This window comes from Seriola lalandi, unplaced genomic scaffold (genome assembly GCF_002814215.2).
Source record: "Seriola lalandi dorsalis isolate HSWRI2012SDOR001 ecotype SW California unplaced genomic scaffold, Sedor1 jcf7180002049666, whole genome shotgun sequence".
NCBI lineage: Eukaryota > Metazoa > Chordata > Actinopteri > Carangiformes > Carangidae > Seriola > Seriola lalandi.
In genome coordinates, this window is record NW_019520219.1 from 145,541 (window position 1) to 167,841 (window position 22,301).

Consider the following 22,301-nt stretch of genomic DNA (forward strand, 5'->3'; position numbering starts at 1 on the left):
CCCCACCCCCTCCTCCTCCTCCTCTTTCACTGTCTGAGGAAATAGTTTCGGCTCATCCCCACTCCTGATTTCTAATTCTTCACTCATCATAATTGTATGCCTTCTCTTTTCTTCTCCTCCTCCGTGTTTACCCTCTCCTCACCACCCTTCCCTGTTCTTCTATCATCTGCAGGCTAAAATAGGGCCAGCAGCTTTTCTCTGGGCCTTTTGTCCCTGCTCAGGGAGACGTTTGGCACACAGAGGATCGTGTTACAACTTTCATTTCCTGAATGTTTTTCTTTTTCTTTTTTTCTTTTTTCTGCGTGGAACCAAGAGGGGTATTTTATCCCGCTCTGCAGTATGAAGATGAAGGGCGAGGGGAGCAAGATGGCAGCTCAGATTCAGGCTGCTGTCACTCCAACGTTGGCAAACAAAGTACAAACTGCACATAGCTGCAGGGTCCTGGTGGAGAGTAGCTGTGGTGTGGTTTGGGCACAGCGGGGGTGTGGATCATGTGTGTGTGTGTGTGTGTGTGTGTGTGTGTGTGTGTGTGTGTGTGTGTGTGTGGGGGGGGGGGCTTGTTACTTGAGCTATTTGTGAGCCCCAGGAAAGGTGAGGTGATGCCCCTCGGGAGTGTGAGGTAGATTTCATTATCCCATATCCCATACCACTTCCTCTTGTTGTGTCTGCCACCGCTGCTCCTCCCCAAAAACCCCTTGAGCCCTGGGCGGTGATGTGTCTGTGTTTAGACCCATGGATCGGTCTTGGCTGGATGTAAAACAGAACAACGAGCATCAGAGTGGTGACAGTCTGCTGAACTATCAATTATTAATTGTGAAATAGTGCCCACAATATGATATTAAACCCCGACATTATGGCGGTTTCTTTTAAAGGTCCCGTGAAGGCCGATGTATGCTCAGTGCCTCCCTGCGCTGAATTGCTGAAATTTTGTTTTGAATATGTATTTTATATTTTCAAAGTCAGTCAATCTACTTTAAAGGACAAATCTGGTGCAGTTTTATATTTTTCTTATTGTCAACAAAGCCGATAAAAATACAAAAGCTAACTCTTGATTCTGTTTGACTTCAGCTGCAAGTCCATTTGTTCCTATACTGAGACATAAATCTTTAAAAACAACTCAAAAACATATAGTTTGTTTGTTTTTTAGAAGGCTAAGTAATGTCCTTAAACAGCTGAGCACTGTAGTTTTTGGCAAATGTTACTCAAACAGAAGAAAATAGAGCAAGTGTTGGGGACTAATTCCAGCAGTGGATTGATGAGCACTAGTGAACATGTCAGCCAGCGCAGTGGTGTGGCTCATTGTTGTGTTTGTAATCGTTTCGGGACAACAGTGGAGCTCTGTGGCTCAGGGGAATAATGTGTATCAAGCTTTGGACACACAGACAATGGGAGAGATTTATTGTTGTTTTGGGTCTTTTTGTGGGACTTGTTACAGAATATCACCAGACTCGTCCTTCGAGTTAGTCTTACTGACGTACTTCATCACAACCAAAACAAAGTGCACGTTTTGTTTCCATGAGCATCAGCAAATGAAGAGTTACAGAGACATTTACAGTCAGTCAGTCCGTCATCCAAGGAAAAGAGTAGTTTAACTTTATTTTGTTTGGACCCCTTATTTTCTGTCTGGTTTTCAGTTTTTGTATTTTGACATGTTTCCTCTAAACCTTTTAAAGAGGCAAAACTGAGACTATTAAAACACATAAAGGAGCCGCACTGTTGCACTGCGTTCCCTCTCTAATTTTTTTTTTTGACTTCACACCATTGTCCTTACAAATTAATTATTTACTCATGTTTGAGTAACATTTGTGAAACTCTACATTGCCCAGCTGTCACAGAAAATGGCCGAGCCTTCTTAAATAAATGAATATATTCGTCATTTACATCTTCTGCCACAAACGGGACGGGAAAGTCCTGAGAGACACACTAACATATTATTATTTTTGATCTTTTAAATGGGTTTGTTGATAATAAAAACAACATCATCAGTACACCAGTAATAACCTTTAAATGAGATTAAACAATTACAGCTTTTCTCACATGAACATCAGTAATATTTTCTTTGAGGGCAGTTTAAGAGAGATTAGTTTTTTATTTTTCCTGTATTGGATACGTACACCACTGTTTTTATTTCCACTTAATTATAACACTACTGCTTGTGTGTAGGACGTTGTAGCACTGTGTACACCTGCTTTAAGGTGTCTCCCTGTTAATGTAGTTTTTCCTTTGTCTTTCCTTCATAAAGTGTCTGCGCATCCTGTCGTCCACGTGGAGAAATATTTACATTGAACGTGCAGTGGATAGCATGTGGATCTGTTTTAATTTGGCTTCAAAAGGCTGAAACTAACATTAACCAAAATCTGTTAAATCCTCCCAAAAGTATTCCAAAAACATCCCAGACTGAAGTCACTTTCCTGATCAAAAACATGAGACTAATGCCAATATCACGTTTCTCTCCGAGCTCCAAAAATACAGATATCTGATTCTCAGCAGCCAGAGCTGAGTCTTGTCTCAGGAAAGGGTTTGTTATATGAGCCTCTGCCTTCTGGCCACATTTCTTTTATACAAGTCTTCTTTCGTAGACACGCACACGCCTTATCTTGTCCTCCGTCTTCTCCTCTTGTAATATATTAGAAAATCCCCCCCCTTTCATCAGGTATATGATGCTGTCCTTTATTTGACACAGAACATGCTATTTAACACCTTAATGGTTAGGGATCGTCTGCAGAGTCTCCTCCTCCTCGTGTCTGAACCCTGGGTCATACATCACTCATCCCACTGGAAGAAAGAGATAAATATTTCTTTCAGCTCTGTCACATAGGAGCTTCCTGAATGGCTTCCTACTCTCGTGAGGGGAAGCTATCTTTGGCTCGCAGCTCCTGCATCAGTATAATGAACTTTTTTTTTTTTTGAAGGCAGCGTAGAATAATCTCTCTGACCTTTACACTCTTATGTCACAGAAACATAACAGATGCTCGCCTCTGCCATCTAGGAAATGTTTTATGAGCTTTACATATATTCAGTTTTGTTGGCTCAGATACACACACGCTCCGAGTCTGGTGAACATCAGTATGCACAACCCCACACACACACACACACACACACACACACACACACACACACACACACACACACACACACACACAGTCATACACACTCACAAACACACATACACACGGCCTGCATCTGCCTGTGGGTACGGCCAGGCAGGAACACTGTCAGATCCATGCATCATTGGTAAGAAAATCTCTCCTCCACCCCCACCCCTCTGAGGCAGACCTGAAAAGATCCTTTTGTCCCTCATCACCCGCCTGCCCCCCACCCCCACCCCCCTTCTTGACACACACCCCTCATACAGCCTGTGGTTATGGATACCTGGGACTGTCTCACACCCGGCTCCCATGTGGGGTGAAGCTACCTGCAGGCACCAGACCATGGAAGGGCTACTCAACCAAAAGTTCCTCGGCTTTGGATTCAGTCCTTATAGGAGATGTACGCCGACTCTGATGCCAGAGAAAACATTAACCCAGCTGAGGGCAGGCGGCGCAGGCTCATGCGGGCTTCTCTCCATGTTTATTTGCACACGTCAGGGCCCTTCCTGCTGTTGATTTAGAGCCACTGCCACTTACGCCTATGACAAATGAAATGCCCTTTTGATGACTTGCACTCTGTTTGCCATCAGCAGCTGTTGTTACTGGCACAGGCCTGCTTTATGCTGACGTTACGTCCAGCTTTTGTCATCTAGTCTATAGCCTGGAGCATGCCTCCCTCTTGCACTTGTTGCATGGCTGATATGAGAGAGGAAGACGCACTGTGCGGCGGATACGGTGGATAGATTTATGAATGCGGAGTTTGTCCATCTGGATTTCGGAAGCGAGGGATTGGAGCTTGATTAAAAGCACTGTCAGAGTTTCCGTGTTGGATTGATTTTAGTCTCTTGCACATCCTGAAGGTGACTTAGAGCCTGTTTAATCCTTGCTGTGTCTCTACCCTTCTGGACATGTTGTCATTAGATTAACAGGTATGAGGAGTCACTTTTGTGGCTTTGTGATCACCTGTTTGTTAATTTGTGAATATTTAGCCACACCGTGTGCCAAGAGTGTGAGGCACCTGCTGTGGTCAGAATTATATATGATCTGCAGAACCTCTGCTCTCTGCTGACCTCTGCTGAGTGTCACATTTGAGCAACACTATGATGATTCTTAGTTATAGACTATTAAAATGAATATTTATATATTAATATATTTATATATGTACATAAATACATACAGGTTAAATCATTGTCATATCTTTGTATTTTCAGTAGATCAGATTGTCCTGTGCTACAACAAGTGACAGTGCAAAATTCTCTATTGTAAAAACCTCCCTTGATGTTGTTAATTTGATGCTTCAAAAGTACAATTGTTCTGTTTACAGTGCGACTTAAAACCAAAGGTCTTAGAGTAAAAATCAAATTAAAAATAATTATCTACAGTGTTTTTATTTTATTTTATAAAAATATACTGATAATATACATATATCACATGTTTCGGTGCCGTTTTATAATTACATTCTTCATATTTTCTACTTGCAATTAAAATGTTATGTATTCTCATCTGTGCTGTATAGTACAATAAATCCAGCTACATGAGTACAGAAATGACAAGCCCCAAAAATGTATATTTCCCAATCTTCTTAATGTAAGTGATGAGAACACACAATTTACTGTTTGAATTAGAAAAGGTTTTGTTTTTTTCCACCTGAGAAATTTCTGCTCCTCACTGGTTTGAAGTGATGAGGCTCAGATGGAAAAACACTATGTCACATATTGATTTGTCATTGCACCATTTACAATCCTGCAACGTTTGAATCAAGATCTGACGAAGGTTGTGGGGCCGTTTTCTCATATTTGCATTTGTTGAATGTTTGTTAAGTAAAACTCTGAACTTTGTTTTTTGTTTACTTATGGGCATTTCTTCCTAAACAGAAATCCATAAGATTTAAAACCAAGTGTTCAATGTCTTTAAATATGATTTTAAAGTGTTTGTACTTGGGTATTTCCAATTGATGCTACATTCCCTCTCTACTCCACTACATTCATCTAACAGCTTTGCAGATTAAAACTTTACATAAAAATAAGAAATCTGATCAGTTAATAAAATGGGATGAATTGTAATAGTTTAAGCAACCAGTAGCACAAAAAGGCTTCACTTTGCTCAACTACAACATTAAAAGGCAAACACGTTAATGCATCTGTCACAATGATCCAGCATTAATAATAAAACACTGACATAAGGCATTCTGCATAATATTTCACTTTCAATACTTACGGTAAATTTATCTGCTAATACTTTGTACTTTATTTAACTGAAAAGAAATTCAGGATTTTTACATGTCATGGAGTAGTTTTATTGTGTGGCACTGCTACTTTTACTTCAGTAAATGATGTGAATACGTACCCCACTACTGATTCTCACATATTAGATTGAAAATGTGAAAATAAGACACACTGACCAAAACCCTGCTGATGGAGGGTCTGCTGAGGACAGCCAGACAGGCATATCACTCAAACACAACCATATGGAAAGCTGTGGGTGATAGATGGGGAGCACAGCCCTGGTGTTTTTAGTAGACCTGAGGGGCTGAGAGAGTAAGAAGGAGAGAGGGAGGGAGAGAGAGAGAGAGAGAGAGAGAGAGAGAGAGGCCTCTGGGATGCAGAATACCTCAAGGTCCCTCCGCTGAAACCGGGGCGCTGCAGCCCTGCAATCTTCGCAATCAGGCAGTAATGCTAGCAGCGACTGTTTCAGATTATGCTCAGGAAATCCTCGGTGCTCTCTGCTCAAAACAATTTACCCTGACATGAGCCCAAAGAGAGTGTGGTGGGGGGGTGGTGGGGAGGAGAGGGGGCAAGAGAGCTGTCCTCACCAGATTCCTCCTTTCAGGCCACCATGTTCTCATATTCTGTCCTCCCTCAGTTTATTATTATTTACTACTATTACTTTTTTATTATTGTTATCATTATTATTGTTATTATTATTATTGTCGTTATTGGTTTTGTTAATGTTATTATTTTTATTTGTTATTATTATTATATTTATCATGAGGATTATTATGATGATGTCTATAACAGTGGGAGTTTCTGCTAATATCACATTTTTTTCTTTAGCAATTATAAATCTTTAATCTGATATTAAAGCCCATATAATTTTGTTTTGTTTTGTTTTGTTTATAGGACATCTATATTGATGTCATTAGGCACTGATAATTAAACTTTTCTTTATATATATATATATATATATATATATATATATATGTATGTATATGTATATGGGATGTTTGCCCATGTTTTGTCAGAGGATCCAGAGCTGGTAGAGGTTGAGTGGTGTCTCTTTCCCATGGCCCGGAACCGACAGAACAAACTCTCAGAGAGAGCAAAGAAAACACGGCAACAAAAAGCCAATGATCCGCAGCAGTGCAGCTAAAAATGACGAAAACGAGAAAGAAAAAAAAAAAACTCTCTCTTTCAGCCAAACGTGTGTCATAGAACTGACACGATATTCAAAGGAACCAAAAGCTGGTTCGTGTGTACACAACAGGCTCCTGACAGACAGCTGCTGATGTTGACTCACACTGGTATAATTAAATTTCCCTTTGAATAATATGTTCTGAGTTATTATTGTTAAAAACCAAAGAACTCGTAGAGCAGGCTTTAATCTCCACTCCATTATGACTCAGAATATTGCTGATAGAGATTCATATCCCACCACTGAAGATTTCATCGCTTGTAGGCAATTTTGCATGTAATTTATCATTTTTAAAGGACACATTCATCATTTCAAGCAGCAGGCAGAAACATCATTAAATAGGACGACACCAAAAAAATAAAAATAAAAATAAGAAAATAAGAAAATCTATTAGGTTCTTTCCTCCACTTCACGGTGAATTAATAAACTGTCAGATTATCCTTCCGGTTCATGTGGTAGCGTGGCGCAGGTTTTGAGGGCCAGGATCGACAGGACACATTCAGCACATTATTGTCTACAGGCTATTTTTTTTCTTTTTCTCCAAATACACAAATAACACAGAGACAAATGTGTTACTTTTGTTTTATTGGAAACTAATTACCATGACTCTAATGAAAACGTTACCTCTTAGTTTCCATCGCAGGAGGTTCCTATAATTCTTTAGTTATCTTAACAAAATATCATAAATTAAGCAAATGGGCAGTCCATGTAAGTGTTTCGTTGAGTTAAGAGTTTCAGACAGGTCCTGTTTGTGTGTTTTCGTGTGCAGGAGGTCAGAAAAGCTCCTGTCAGGGGGGATATACAGGTTAAGCGCATAAAGGAATTTTGTTCTAACCAAATTTAACGACAGACAAGTCAGTCTATATTATAAGGTAGGCTACTATAGTGTTATTTCATACATGTACTCAATCTGATACACTTATCAGTCTTCTTTTTTTTCTGCTTTTTGTTTTTGTAAAATAGAATAATCTGGCAGCCTCTTTAAGAGCCCAAATCCACAAGACTGGAGGTTAGAGGTCCCAACAAGGAGTCCTGCAGTTGGTGCGGGTGTCCGTGCATGCCGTGCACCGGCTGTGGGCCCCCCAGGCCGGACATGGGGTAAGCGGAGGCCCCGGGGTGGCTCATGTTGCCCTGGAGCAAAAGCGCTGAGTTCTGGTCGGGACTCTGAGGTGGAGAAAACTCGTCCTCCGAGCTGGACATGAGAGACTTTCCTCCGTCCAGCGGGGACAGCTGGTTCTGTTTGTTGCCGCCTGCGTTGTTGTTTTCACTGTTCTCTCTGAAAATGACAGCAAGGGGAAAATATTAGAAATATGGAAGAAGATGGCATTAGATCAGTGTGTTAGTTAGGCCCGTAAGAAACATTAGGAAGGTAAAAGAAAATATATCTAAAAACAATAGAAGAGGCAGCCATGATTGATTTACAGTAACACAAAAATTTAACAGGCCTTGGCTTCGAAGACAAACTACACAGATGTTTAGATTTTCCCTTTTGGTGCAGTTTTATATTTAGTTAGTTGTGTTTTACTCTTTTGTTGGATGATATTTGACTGATGTAAACAAAGTGTGTTTTGTGGGTTTTATTCTGTATCCCATCTTCACCTCTAACACCTATCTCAAAAGTAGCTACACTCTTCTCCTACAATGTGGCCATGTTGCTTTCTGTATTTTTCCATCATTAATAAATAGCACAGCAGATTATTTGCATGTCCGTGGCCGGATATTTCAGACCTGTGTCGCTTATAATTCATGTTAAACAAGTCAGATGTTTCTGGAGAAAGGTGCATCATTTGTCAACGACACGCTACTGTTTACCACCATCACTGTTATCAGGACAGCGCTGAAACGTGGAAATTCAAGCTTCTGTCTGAAATGAAATTATTCCCACATCACACACTCCTCCATTTCTCTCCCTGTGTTGTCACTTCTCTCTGCCATGAATTTTTGCCACTTTCCACTGATCCACGTTCTTATAACTGTGATCGCTTGTGGCCACATTTCGGTGACGTGATTTTACTGTTGAAAAGATGTGAACAAAAACATAGAAATCACAAGCAGCACCGAGGCGGCGCCGGGCTAACGTACCTCTCCTTCGCCTCTGCGGCTCTGTCTCTCTGCCGTCTGTTTTTGAACCAGTTGCTGACCTGCGTGGTGGTCAGTCCTGTGGCCTCGGCCAGCTCTCTCTTTTCCCGCGGGGACGGATAGGGGTTATGCGTGTACCACTCTCTCAGGACTCCCCTGGACTTCTCCTTGAAGCAGTAGCTTGTCTCTTCGCCGTCCCATATTGTGCGGGGCAGCGGGAATTTCCTCCGCACCCGGTACTTCCCTACAGCTCCGAGCGGCCGGCCGCGCAGCTTCTCCGCCTCCACGTAGTGCGCCTTCAGCCACAGCTGCTGCAGCTTCGGGTGGTTGTGCGGAGAAAACTGGTGGCTCTCCAGGATCTTGTAGAGCTCCCTGAAGTTCCCCCGGTGAAAGGCCACCACCGCCTTGGCTTTGAGGACGCTTTCGTTCTTGTGGAGGTGATCGCAAGCGGGCAGAGACCACAGGAAGCGGCCGAGCCTCTCCAGGTTTCCTCCCTGCTGCAACACCTCGCAAACGCACGCCACTTGCTCCTGCGTAAACCCGAAAGACGGTAATATAGACATGATGTCCGAGCTCACTCCTCCGCCCAGGACGTTGATATCCAAAACGAATAGCTGTTGTTTATTTCTGTGTGTTTCTACTTTCTTGTCGCGATGCAGTCCAGCGCAATCCTTCCGCGCAGCTCAGGCCTATAGGCTATCCACTCCACTGCAGCCCCTGATGCGCGCAGCAGATTGGGATGTTGATTGTTGGGACAATTTGTTCCTGCTGGAGATATGTCAGGCTTAAAGGGAGCCTGTGCGTTTCGGTGATTGGCTCTCCCTCTGCCCTGCACCCTGTACAGCAGAGCAGGACTGAGTTTGCAGCTCCGTTTCCTCCCCAGAGGCAGTGCGTCAGGGGCTGAAATAGGAGCGCTTCCACCTCCCGCCCCCACAGTCCCACTCCCGCTTCAGCTGAGGGAGCAGAGCAGCACCTAAACACTAATCAATTATTGCAGACCTCTTAAAAAAAGCCTTATTAACATGTTCTGAATATACATCTTCTATAATGGTGTGTATACGGGCTTCCCACGTGGGGCAAACCGCACACTGCATCTCCATATCAGCAGTCACAGTCAGTGGAGGGTGAACCCACAAAAACACACAGCTTTTTCATGTGTGGAGGAAAGTTTATCCACTTTAAAGGCTGAAACATCTTCACGACCAACATATAACTGAGCAGTAATAAACTCGTGAGTGTGTTCTTTAAACAATACTTCAACAAAAATACATTTTTTCTTTTTTTTGTTCTCCAGCTGAAGGTCTTTATTGTCAAACACCCTTTTTTTTTCTTTAACCATTGCAGCTGATTGTGGTTGACGCCCACCACCTTAATTACATTCAGATTGGACGTTTTGTTGTATTCCCACCTTTCATAGTCTATTAATTACCGAAGCCGTTTATTTTATGAGGTGATATAATTTAATAAGTTCCTATGATAGTTGGGTCCTTGCGTACTATTACGCACGTCTTTTATATGAGGAACCTATACTACCTGCCAAATGTGTTATGGGCCATAGACCACTAGGTCCACTAGAGGCTGATATGAAATGCCACATGGTCTAAACTTGTTAGACAATTTGACAAACACCTTCAAGATTCACAAATTCAGTAGCTCACATATTTCCAACACCTGCCACAAACTGGGAGCTTAAAAGAGTTTCAGAATTTAGACCTCTACATATTTAGACTCTTCATGTAAAGCTGCAATTTTGTTTATTGGTGAGATTCAGTTGGCAAATTCCTCGCACTGAAGACCCCAACTTGTTTGAGTTTTAAATGAATCTCCCATACATATGTAACAGGCCCCCTCGCCCCTTATATTTGCCATTTCTTGCGTGTTTCCTCCATCATCACGTGTTTTCTGAAGAGCCCCTTCTTACCCCGTAGCCTACATTTATATTTCAGGGATTAGACGGGCACCGCACTGGCTCCAGTGTTTTCTGTGGGGTGAAACACTAAACCAATCCATTAGTAAATGAGTTCTCTGCGACAGTGGTTCTTGGTGGTGCAGTTGTTGGTTTGAGCCATATAGATCACGTTTCTTTATCTGCACTAAAGTCTGAAACTAAACTCCCCCTCAATATGTCAAAGAACAAGATTGCGCCCGAGAAAATAATATTTAACGTCAACAAATTCACACAAAGCGTCTTGAGGAGATGACCCCTTTATAAAGGCATTTTACTAGGAAGATAAAATGCTTTGAACTTTTGTTTTTGTGGCAACAGAAGCCAGAGGGAAAAAAACAGACAAATCTGCTCTGATTGAATATCCTGTATTTATAATTTAACCTTCAAGGTTTTTGTGGACAAATAAATTCGAAAACGATGTTTTTTAATTAAAAAATCTCCAATATTTGGGAATGTGGGCGTATGTTCAGGATACTGAAAAGATGAACGTTTTAATGCAGGCAGAAAGACCATAGGTTTGATTATAGACCAGATTATTTCAGAGTTCAATATAAAACTTCATATGTCCAACTTTTATTACATTATTTTTTTTAGGTTTTATTAGAAAATATATCTAACCATCCGATTCCCTCCTGATTGGTTCTCATGTATCTCACTGTGCTGAAATTAAACTTTGGCTATAAAAACCACAACAATAAGATTAACGTGCATTTTTGAACACTTTCTATCATTTTTAACCTTTATTTTGAAAACTAACAGTTAAAAAAAACAAAACAATAATCTTCTTGTTTTATTTATACAGTACAGGCTATAAACACTCATGCTGCTGAACCAGGCTGAAATAGTGGCTCCTGCTGTGGGTTTGGAGCTGGAGGTCTATATCCTTGGTGGACACACAGGCTCTCAGGCCACTTCAGCTCGGGGTCTGTAGCTGTGTAAAACCTCAGTGCTTCAGTAAATGAGCTGTCTGATGAGCGGCTCTCGGGTTTCTCTAATATCTCTACCACATTGCGCCGCGCCTCCTCCTTTAACCCGAGCAGCCCGGGGGGCGAGATTATTTCAAGATGTGGACTCTCCGTCTGCCTCCGCCTCTGCCACGGCCAGTGCTGGGCTCCTCATACCCCGACAAGTAATGCAATACATAGGTTAGTGCGATCACTCCTTTGCTTCTTTTCTGAACGAGCAGGGATTCTCCTTATTCTCTTTCCAGACTTTTACTCCCTAAAACTGACTCCTGCATGGAACAAACCCCACAGCTCCTCTCCTGTAGGTTCAGGGCTGCTATAGATATCCTGGATGCTCCGAAGTGAAATCACAATTTTCCGGAAAAATCTCAAATGAGTCAGACTGTTTTCACTCCGAAAAATACACTTTTTTTTCATTTCTCTTTAAACTGCTTTAATGTGAGGTACAGGCCTCCGCGGGATGGAGGCGCGTGGGCCTGTGTGCTTATTGAATCAGCATCTCCTTATTAATTACCCTGTTGATAGCAGCAGTATCTACCACATTACTGTGTAATCTGTTACACGCACTGGTGGGGAAAAAGGACATCAGATCTAACTGTCACACTCCAGGCCAGAGGGAGAGAATGAGAGAAGGAAAAGGGATCAACTCAAAACAGCAGAAAACACTTCATAAAAATGTCATCATCAAAAAAAAGACTTGTGTTTCCTATTGGAGGGTTTATTTTTTTGAAAATATGGAGGAAAATCGAAACTACCACTAGCTCACTGAACAGATGGTTTTCACTCTATCTAAATCCAAAGTGCTATTTCAGCTGTATCGACTGGAACAAAGCCGATACTGTTTAAATCAAGTGAAAAAATGTTAAATTTAGTTCCCAGGGTGGGGGGACGTTTGCTTTGAGTTTTTTGGTGGGGGTGACTTTAGTGACACTCAATTGAAATCTTGTCACTACACTGAAAAAATATTAAAAAAAGAAGAATTTATTTAAACGACATTAAACGTCGTTTGCATCAATTTAATGGGGAGGCTTGTTTTAGTAAATGTATTTATTTATTAATTTAATTAATTAATTGTAAGAAAACTGCAAAACATTGCAATTGTCTTTTTTTGTTTACATTTGACTAACTTTATATTTATCGACATTACAATTAATCTAATCAATAGTTTGTGATTGATTTATAGTTTACTGTGAATCCAAGATGATCCTCAATGTGTCTGTAATTAAGAGTTAAAGGGATTTATTTAGTGAAGTGAGAGGCAGTGAAAAAAAAAAAGGCAGCTCCTTCTCTCAAAACAAAACACAACTGTTGACATGAGTGAGTTAAATGAAATTGGAGCTGCAATTATCAGCTTAACAGAGTTTCCTGTCATGTTGGAAAATTAGACCTGGTACAAGTGCACTGGGGTTAGCGACCCCCCCTCATGCCTCCACCCCCCCATCAAAATCATTTACGCATTTCCTCAGAGGACCACCTCCACAAATATGCAATTACGGCCTCGGCTTTTACAGTGCTCTGCTCGGTGAACAAGGCCCGGGAATATAGATGAGGACATTTATTTTAGGGAAATTATTGTAATCAGTATTAGTATTGTTATTTGGCTGCGGGGCAGGAGTATGTAAACAAAGCAGGCGGGCAGACAAACACATAAACAAACAAAAGGAAGGATTTAAACGTGACGTGCAGCGGCCATGTGAGCCTGCTGGCAGGGAGGGGGCGCCATGGCGATGCGATCATGTCAAAATGTTATTAGTGTTTTAGCAAATAAAGTTTTAGCTTTCAGGTAGTTAAAGGGCAGGTGTGTGTGTGTGTGTGTGTGTGTGCGTGTGTGTGTGTGTGTGTGTGTGTGTGTCCATGGTCTTCACTGGTCATGTCAGGCCTCATCTGCTCTACTCCTGTTACAAAGTGGTGTTTTTCTCTTTGGGAAATACCGTTTGACCACTGTGGTGTGGCCATGATGCTGCCTCCCAGCTGCTGCCACTGTGTGTGTGTGTGTGTGTGTGTGTGTGTGTGTGTGTGTGTGTGTGTGTGTGTGCGTGCGTGCGTGCGTGCAAACAAATTGCATGCACGCACGCACGCACGCACGCACACACACACACACACACACTTAGAAACACAAACACATGCACACTTAAAACTGTCCTCATGACTTATGTTTTTTCTGTCCTTGTAGTCCAGAACAAACTGGTGAATCATGCTGGTTGCATCTTCCCCTTACCACACTGGATGATGGAGCAGACATGTGCACATACCTTCTACTCTGCCAAGCAACAAATAAAGAGGTAAAAAAAAAACTCTACAAGGATCGAGGACGTTTATTTCCCATCCATGGTCCATAAACACCACCTACTTCCCACAGCCTGGTTAGAGCCAACAGTAGACTTTGTTTCTGGACAGGGAACTACTTGGCCAGTAGTGGTGGGTCTGTACGAGCAGGCTGGTACCCACTGACCCTTGCCCTCTCATTAGTGGGACGTGGAGCAGTGGAGTACCGTTCTCCCCAGGTCATGTTACATATGGCTTGCAGTCTGCTGCGCAGCATTAAATGTCAGCTTTGAAACCATGTGAAAGATCAGAGGTCAGTGTTTTTAATAAGGCCAGAGTTCTGGGGGAGTTCCCTCTTTTTTTTTTCTTTTTTTTTTTTTACTGCGCACCCTAGTATGTTTTATGTTGCATGTTTGAAATTGTGGACAGAAATGATCCCCCACTTAGATATGGGGATGTCCCGATTTTCACACATAAAGAGAGCTGTAAAATGTAAAAATTCAGCAACTAACTGTGTCGAGTCCCCATGGAAAATGCACCACACATCTTCTGTGAGGCCACAATAATGCTGCTTTCCCTGTCTAATTTATAGGCACAATACAAAGGTGGAATTTGGAGTTTTCTGTGGCCCCCTCCCCGTGAGACCCACAGACCTTGGGCTCCTGCTGCGAATGGGATATTGTTCTGCGCTCCAACAAAGCTGTTTTCACCCTCTTCAATATTACAGGAGGAGTTACCTGATACCTAACAATCAGCTAATCCACTGCCCATGGCGACGAGGTCACCTGTGCACAGGTAACTTTATCCCGGCAGCCTGTCTCGCCCTCCCTTTCCCGCTAGTCTCTCCCATTTTTTCTTCTCCCTCTCTCTGTGCCTCAACAGTGAGCACAGACAAACAGCCTCTGTTTATTTAGGTCATCAGTTAGATCATATATAACTCCTCCAGCCAGGATCCGCTGAGAGGACAACTCCTATAATTCACCGCAGACACTCTGTGAATAAAATAAAATCCCCCGCTGTTCGTCCATTTGTCAAACTTTGCCTCCATCTTATCTCTCTGCGCTGGTTTGGTCGGGTGCCCACTGAGTGAACGAGCCTTGGGTGGAAATTCATGAATTGACAGAGAATCCCCTCAAGCCGTGAGAGGAGTTCAGGCTCTTTTCTGGATAGAGACTCAGTGTCTGTGAGTGACAGCGCCTCAGATTCATTCTTCCACATGTTAAAGCAGGGGGGGTTGTTCGGCCTTCGCTCGGGGAAAAAAAACCATTGGATTGGACTGAGCTGTGGGGAGCTGCAGACCCCCCACCCAAAAAGAGCTTTACCTCTGGAAATCTCGTTGCTGTTTATTTGAATTACAGGGGCTGAGATGAGAAAAGGAGGGCTAATGAACTCCAGGTTGCCAGGCATGTGCAAACGATCACTGCAGGTTTGCAGAGAGCAGCGCCAGGCTTGCTGGATTACTGCATGCCACCACCACCACCACCACCACCACCACCACCACCCCCATCCTCAAGGTTTGCCTACATAGACATGTGCTTTTTGTCTGTAATTTACATGTTATATCCCTAAAATCTCAAAAACCCTCAGAGATCAGTCCTTAATTTCCTCAGTCATCTTGAAACTAAATGTGTTAGAAAGGATTAAAAATGTCTGTTTTATGTTTTTATAAATATAAACTTTTATTGCAGTATGGAGATTTAGAAAAATACATTCACATAATTTCAGATAACAAATATATCATTCAAACTAAGATAAAAAACAAAACAAAAAAACAAACAAAACAAAAAACAAAATAAATGACCATCAGTTTACTATTTGCCCACGATTCATTTTTGGTATTTTTACATTAAAGCACTGAGGATACTTTCACTGAAATGTCCATTCAAATTGATGGGATCATGTCATAAATCCTGACAAATTAAAGTGTTACCAGTCCTCTAGTATGAAGACATGTGATGCACTGATACATGTGCGTGGTCTGACTTGGCTGTGAGGCTGAAATGTGCTATTATGGTCATGTATGACAGCGAGGAATTCGGCTCCTGTTGTGAAACGCACCGGACACACTTGACAAATGGGCTCTACATTCTCTCTTTTCTTTCCCTCATCTGACACCCAACAAGTGTTCCAGAGACGGCGGCGGCGGTGGTAAATCTCTGAAGCTCCTGCTTGCACACCAAACGCAACAGCTACAACTGATTATTCACAAAAAGAAAAAAAAAAGTAAAAGGCACTAGTGTCCAAAACATTATGACGCCATGCAAAGAGAAATTATTACAATCCCTCTCCGGTTTAAAGGTGGGACTATATAAAAACAATAAAACAGATTTGTCCTCTTATTCACTTCTGACTCCTGTCCCTTTGTTCCTTATACGTTTTCAAAAAGCATACACACTGTAGATGTTTGCATCTGGCTTTATAGAAAAATATCATTCATGATTACTGACATTTGGAGAGACACATCAAAATGAAACACGATATACTATAGCATCATCACATCTAGATAACATACTATGAGTTGCAGCGTTATAAACAACATGATGGACGGCATGTGAACCGACAGCGTGACCTTTCGATCATCGCTCGTATCTTGGTCTCACAGGTTGATGATGAGGCTCGACACAGGTGTCATTGCTGAAATAGTGCGCGTTTGTTGTTGTTGCTGCACATGACACACCTTCCGACACGAGGGCTGCTTGTACATTGTGATGTCATCGTGGTTAGTGCAAATGCCAAAAACAGACCAATGCCATTGTGTATTTTTAAGTAGCAGAAAGGCACATTCGTCTTTAACTCTAGTCCCATACTCAACACTCCGAGTTCATTTGGTGTGATATAACGCACAAAATCAGGGTTTTTGCAGTGACTTGAGAGGCAATCAGAGAATTTAAGGTGCTTACTGAAGGACACTTTTTCTGTCTTTCTTGCGTCTTAACAACCTATTATTCTGTGTGTGTGTGTGTGCAGTCCTTCAGTCAAGCTGTCGCTGTTTAACTGATCATTTTCACAGAGGCTCTCTCCCTCTTCCCCCCTACCGAATGACCTTTTTGGTTTGAGCCAGATGACGCATTTAGTTTGGAGGAACATCCTGGTCACATGACTCGAGGCATTCCAGCACCTGCTTCTGCAGATCAAATCCACTCAACAGGAAGTAGCAGGTGTTGTCTATAAAAATGCACATTTAAATCATGGCTCAAACACATACAGCGACTTCTTCTGTTTGCACCAAACAGTCGTAATGTTTCATCTTACGAACGGGGCTTTTAAAAACATGTCATAGTTTTTTTTTTGATTTTCTTTTAAAAGTCTTTATGATAAACTGATAATGCCCACCCACAGGGCTCCCGTCTGACTAGAGTGCATTGTAAAAAGTCAAATGAACACAAATAATTTAACATCAAGGAAATGAATGGTAAAAAAAAAACACACACACACACACACACGCTCACACAAAGGTAAAGATTCACCATATCACTGCTCGGGAGGACACGAGTGCTTCTGCGAGGAGACTGGTTTAAGGTTAAAGGTCAGCCATGTCCTCATCCATCTGCACTGTCTGTAGTTTGGCTAGCTCCTTCCCCTCCACGGCCTCCATCTCCCCACACATCGCCCGCACCATCTCATTCACGCCTCCTGAGACGTTCACCTTGTTCTCTGAAAGGTTCATGTAGTCGCTGTTCATGCCAGAGCCCATCAGGTGCGAGGGCGGAGGCCCCCGGACCTCGTGGCTCCCAAGATACTCTGTGGACTGGAGGTGGTGGTTGCTCGGGTCCGTTTGGGCCATCAGGGGCGTGCTGACGGTCAGGGTGGTGTAGACCTCCGGCTCAGGGCTGGAAGAGGTAACGGCGGGGACCTCGGTGGTCGAGGCGGGACCTTGGCTAGATGGAGCGTCTTCTGAGTTGGGGGTGGTGTAGCTGATCTGACCACTGGGGTCCAGGTGAAGACCGTGGTGGTACGAAGAGTAGACACCGCCCTCCAGAGGCTCCTTCTTGATGGATGGCTGGCCGGCGTTGCTCATGCTGTAGAGGACGGTGCTGTGGTGCAGAGACGTCATGGTCAGCTTGTCCTGCTGCTGGAACGAGTCGTCGTTGGAGGAACTCACTGCTACATTGTTCAGAGGCATGGTACCTGTGGTTATACAATGACAAATCAATACATGCAGTATCTCTACCTCCAGTATAGATCCCCTTCTCATTCCTCACAGTACTATATATTTCATTAAGAGCAGGCCTTGGCCCCAAAATTGCTGTTGTATGTCTCACACACTTGGTGCTCTTTAAGCTTGACCCCACAGTGCCCCTGAGAACAAATGCAGGAGCCTGCCAGAACTCAACAGAAAGCTGCAATTTTCTGTTTTTCCTTATAATTCATCCTGGTGTAGATTCTCTGCTTTCTGTCAAAGTAAGTGCTGTTGTGGTTTATTCCCTGTTAGTGCGTTTCGTGGCCTCTGATTGTCTGAAACGTATTTCTCCGCCTCCCTGCTCTGCAGATCAAGAGCGCAATGATGATGAGTGATGGTGACTTCAGAACTTGTTTTTATCCATCTCTGGGGTTTTCAAAGGACCACCTCTTGTGTGTGTGTGTGTGTGTGTGTGTGTGTGTGTGTGTGTGTGTGTGTGTGTGTGTGTGTGAGTGTGTGTGAGTGTGTGAATGTGGGGCCCTTCCCTGTTTCTTCTGCTCTGTGTTATGTGTAGTATCAGCCCTTTGGGCTACGGCCCAAACGCAGACAAGCCAAGAATAAAGCTGCTTGGATATATTGGGTGGACGTAGTAGGGATCTGTTGACAAACTACCAGGGACGTGCAGCATTGCACTGGAACATTTAAGGAGGGTAAAGAGCACCACTGACCTGCTATGAAGCCGGGAGACATAAGGATACCACTTCTATTTTGTGACATAAGATCCTAATACTATGGCAGAGCTTATTTCTGTCTTTTCTTGGTCTTAAAGGCTGCAATAATCTAACGGCATTACTTTAGAGCACCTGACAGATTAATGAGTAAGTGAATGCCTCTAAATGTATCAGCATCATATCCCCATTATTAGTCAATATCTTCCCCTCCTTATTAAGAATTAAAGCATGATCAGTCATAAGTCTCTGGGTCAAAAATACTGTAATATTTGATTGTGTCATTGTTGCTCATCTTTACTTCATTATGCTGTAATACCCTTTCTCAAGTAAACATTACAGTTAAACTTATTCTAAGTAAAGTAGTATGTAAGCTGAATAACAAATCACTTCCTGTACCCACCTTGTTGTGGGATTGTCGAGGCGGAGGAGGCAGAGGAGAGCTGCAGGGGAGGAAGACCTACATCGCTGTTGAGTAATGAGCTGCCATCGCTGTCAGAGACTCCACTCGGTACCTGGACCAGACTGTAGCCACCCAGCTGCAGCGCACCTGACGAGGAGCTGAATGTCAGCACAGAGGAGCCCCCGTTCTGGGCGGCCATGGTGTGAAGCCCCTCCAGCTTCACCTCGGCTCCATTCACACAGCCAGAGTAGGACGCGTACTGCAGGCTGGAGTCCTCAGCAGAACTGCCCAGTCCCTTCTCCTGCCCTGTCTGCATCTGCATGTCCACTCCAGAGCCCCCCAGCAATACCCCTCCAGACGGCCTCAGAGGGTTGAAGGCCAAGGGCTGGATGCCCAAATTGAGCCCGTTGAAGAGGATGTTTCCAGGTGTGTGGAGGTAAGACGAGCCACCATTGTGAAACACGGTGGAAGAGGTGTTACTGGTCACTAGGCTTCCGTTGTAGAGACCGCCACTTGTGGATCCAGGGGGCATCTTGATGTCCCCGATCTGTTGGATGACCACCCCACTGTCCAGAGGTCCTGTTTGAATCCCATGGGTGATCACCCCATCTGAGGAGTTAGAGAGGGGCCGGGGTGACAACTCCTCCTGGCCTTTACTAGACTCGTCCTCTGTGCTGTGGTTTCCATCAGATTCACTGTGAAAGAAACAGGCAGAAAAAGATGACAAATGGTGTGTCACAAAACAAGGAAAAGAAATCATCATTGGTGGTTAATTATAGTTATAAACTGACTTTAATCCAAATGGAATAAGACTGAAAAAAGTTTAAGCCCCTGATATAGACATTAAGTGCTTCTTCCTCCCTTTGTGTAGTTTTTCGGGAAAGAGGACACACTCTGCAGCACTGTTACAATTAGAGAGCATAAACCGGTATAATGGCGTTTATTTCCTTTCCACCCACATCTTGCCTATAACCCAGAGCAGGCAGTCACATTTGTCGGTGTGTTATTACACAGCTTTGAAGAGCAGGCTGTGTTTGTGAATGTGTAGCCCTGGCTTACCTCATGGAGAGAGCTGCACTCACAACAACCAACCAACATCAACAACCGTGCAACCATTTGGCGCTATAAATTCTGCTGTGACAAAATGCCAGAGCTGATGGCCTGACAGAACAAATGGCTGAAACGATTTCTTTCTGCCCCCGTCCCCACCCCCTCCTCCCTCCTCGATTTCAAATGTAAATTAAAATCTTTCTCTTTCCGTTTTCAAGAAGCCACCACAGTCTTAAAAATAAAACAATATGAATGTAGCTGTTAGATTTTGTTTTTTAACCCCCCCCCACTCCCCCATGTTAAAAGACTGATTAAAACAGCTGCACCGCCCACCCCCTCCTCCCCCGAGCACACACACTCAAACATCCAAACCCCCCACTTCCAGGAAAAGATATAAAGCAAGACACTAGTTACTGCAAGTGTGGGACGATTAAGTTTGTTGAAAATATCCACAGGTTATAAACATATTAAAACACCGTGTCGGAATAATTGTAGTCGGGATCTGAAGGCAGTGTACGATGGTTTGTGTGTGTTCGTTCGCGCTTGTGTGTGTATGTTTGTGTGTAAGAGAGACAGAGAGAGAGAGAGACAGAGAGAGAGAGAGAGAAAGGGAGAGACAGAGGGGTCACCTCCACCAGGTGTGCGTCAGCTTTGTTCACAGAGAGGGAAACATGAAAGAAGGTAAAATTCAGTCTCTTTATGTGGAAGAGTTTTGAGCCCGTGGGATCCTATTCGTTCAGAGAGAGAGAGAGAGGGAAAAAAAGAAATGTGATTATGAAAATGATTTATGTTGGGCTGGGGACATACGCACGCGCTAGAGCGTATGTATGTGCGTGTTTGTGCACATCTTCACACATTATTAATACACGAGATTAAAGTAACTTTTCATGTCGCCTATTGAATAGTTCCATCAAAGTTAAACTGTGTGTCTGACAGCCAGGGCACCGGAGTGTGTGAAGTGAAGTTACTATGACTTTTCGTTGCTTATGGTTTCCATGCCCCATAGCACCAACACACTTGAAACCGGATCTGAAAGGCAACCGCTTCATATTTCAAAACATTAAAAGCGTGCTCCAAACCCTTTTACGCACACTTTTTTCGTTTGTTAATAATAAACAGTTAAGGATTCACATTGTCAGGTCTTATAAGTGAGTCCGACGGGAGATTATGAAATACACTGGCCACTGTCAGTCACTGACTCAAGTGTGAATGGTTATAAACTAGGCGTCCGTCCATGGAAAAAGGATTTGAAATACTTTGTTAAAATTAGCCTGAGTGTGTTTTAATGCGCCTTTTACGCACAGGGAAATATTTCAATAATCTGGTTCAAATGAAGTTTAAAATGCGTCGATTGTTCCTTGTGTTGCCTCACCTTTTTGATTGTGCCTCGGACGGGTTTCTGTCTCTCTGTCTCCTGTTTTTGAACCAGTTGCTGACCTGGGTCAAGGAGAGTCCTGTAATCTTGGCGAGATTTCTTTTCTCGGCAGGAGAGGGGTACCTATTCTGATTATACAGATCCTTCAGCGCGTTTCGAGACCTCTCCTTGAAACAATACACAGTCTCCTCGCCGTCCCAGATAGTCCTGGGGAGAGGGTACTTTCTCCGGATCCGGTACTTGTCTACGGCGCCCAGGGGTCTCCCCCGCGCCTTCTCCGCCTCTGTGTACCGGGCCTTGTACCACAGATCTTGCAGAAAGGTGTGGTTGGACGGACTGAAACTGTGGTTCTCCAAAATACTGTACAGCTCCTGATACCGAGCCTGGTGGAAAGCAACGAGGGCTTGGGCTTTTAGGATGCTTTCGTTGCCGCGTAGCAGGTCACTCTGTGGCAGGGACCACAGGAACCTGGCCAGCCGGTCCACATTGCCTCCCTGCTGCAAAGCCTCGCAGACACACGCCACTTGCTCCGGGGAGAAAGCCAGAGAGGAAGCGGCGCTCACCAAGAGCTCCGTGCGCACCGCGTCCGTGTTGGGAGTCGTGCGCTCCATGGACAACTCCGCCGCGTCCAGCGCCACAAACTTGATGCACTCCCGCTTATCCACCTCCTTCACATTTTCCCTCTTGATGTCATTTGCTGTTGTGACTTCTCCGGCAGAAGAAGAAGACATTTTTTTGTTCAAGCCTTCCCTGGTAAAGTCACTCCTCCCAGCTCGATCAGGTTACCTCCGCGCCATGCGAATGCGATCGGATATCTGACAGCAGCTGTAAGTAGATATCTCTCTCCCCTTTTCCTTCCAACGTGACT

General features: G+C 43.5%; 2 protein-coding genes and 1 long non-coding RNA gene across 3 annotated transcripts; 1 reads left to right on the forward strand and 2 right to left on the reverse strand.

Moving 5' to 3' along the window:
- Positions 1-7,068: 7,068 nt before the first annotated feature.
- LOC111648869 (homeobox protein six1b) lies at positions 7,069-9,514 on the reverse strand. Its single transcript, XM_023398607.2, has 2 exons — positions 8,583-9,514; positions 7,069-7,776 (listed from the first exon to the last, which is right to left on the reverse strand). Exons 1-2 carry the CDS (start codon positions 9,140-9,142, stop codon positions 7,482-7,484), a joined length of 855 nt encoding a protein of 284 aa, XP_023254375.1. The 5' UTR covers positions 9,143-9,514; the 3' UTR covers positions 7,069-7,481.
- A 1,942-nt stretch (positions 9,515-11,456) lies between these two features.
- Positions 11,457-15,439, forward strand: LOC111648870 (uncharacterized). The gene is made up of 3 exons (XR_015436553.1): positions 11,457-11,672; positions 13,666-13,774; positions 14,350-15,439. It is a non-coding gene; the product is annotated as an uncharacterized LOC111648870 (long non-coding RNA).
- Positions 15,440-15,797: 358 nt separating this feature from the next.
- Positions 15,798-22,252, reverse strand: six4a (SIX homeobox 4a). Its single transcript, XM_023398606.2, has 3 exons — positions 21,431-22,252; positions 19,009-19,703; positions 15,798-17,885 (listed from the first exon to the last, which is right to left on the reverse strand). Exons 1-3 carry the CDS (start codon positions 22,162-22,164, stop codon positions 17,278-17,280), a joined length of 2,037 nt encoding a protein of 678 aa, XP_023254374.1. The 5' UTR covers positions 22,165-22,252; the 3' UTR covers positions 15,798-17,277.
- Positions 22,253-22,301: the final 49 nt, after the last annotated feature.

Bases quoted from the DNA above. Each gene is read 5' to 3' on its own strand.
- LOC111648869 (XM_023398607.2), bottom strand. From the start codon at position 9,142: ATGTCTATATTACCGTCTTTCGGGTTTACGCAGGAGCAAGTGGCGTGC. The intron at 7,777-8,582 runs GTACGTTAGCCC...TGTCATTTTCAG, and splicing joins GCCGCAGAGGCGAAGGAGAG to AGAGAACAGTGAAAACAACA.
- six4a (XM_023398606.2), bottom strand. From the start codon at position 22,164: ATGTCTTCTTCTTCTGCCGGAGAAGTCACAACAGCAAATGACATCAAG. The intron at 19,704-21,430 runs GTGAGGCAACAC...TTTCTTTCACAG, and splicing joins TCCGAGGCACAATCAAAAAG to TGAATCTGATGGAAACCACA. The intron at 17,886-19,008 runs GTGGGTACAGGA...GTATAACCACAG, and splicing joins CTCGACAATCCCACAACAAG to GTACCATGCCTCTGAACAAT.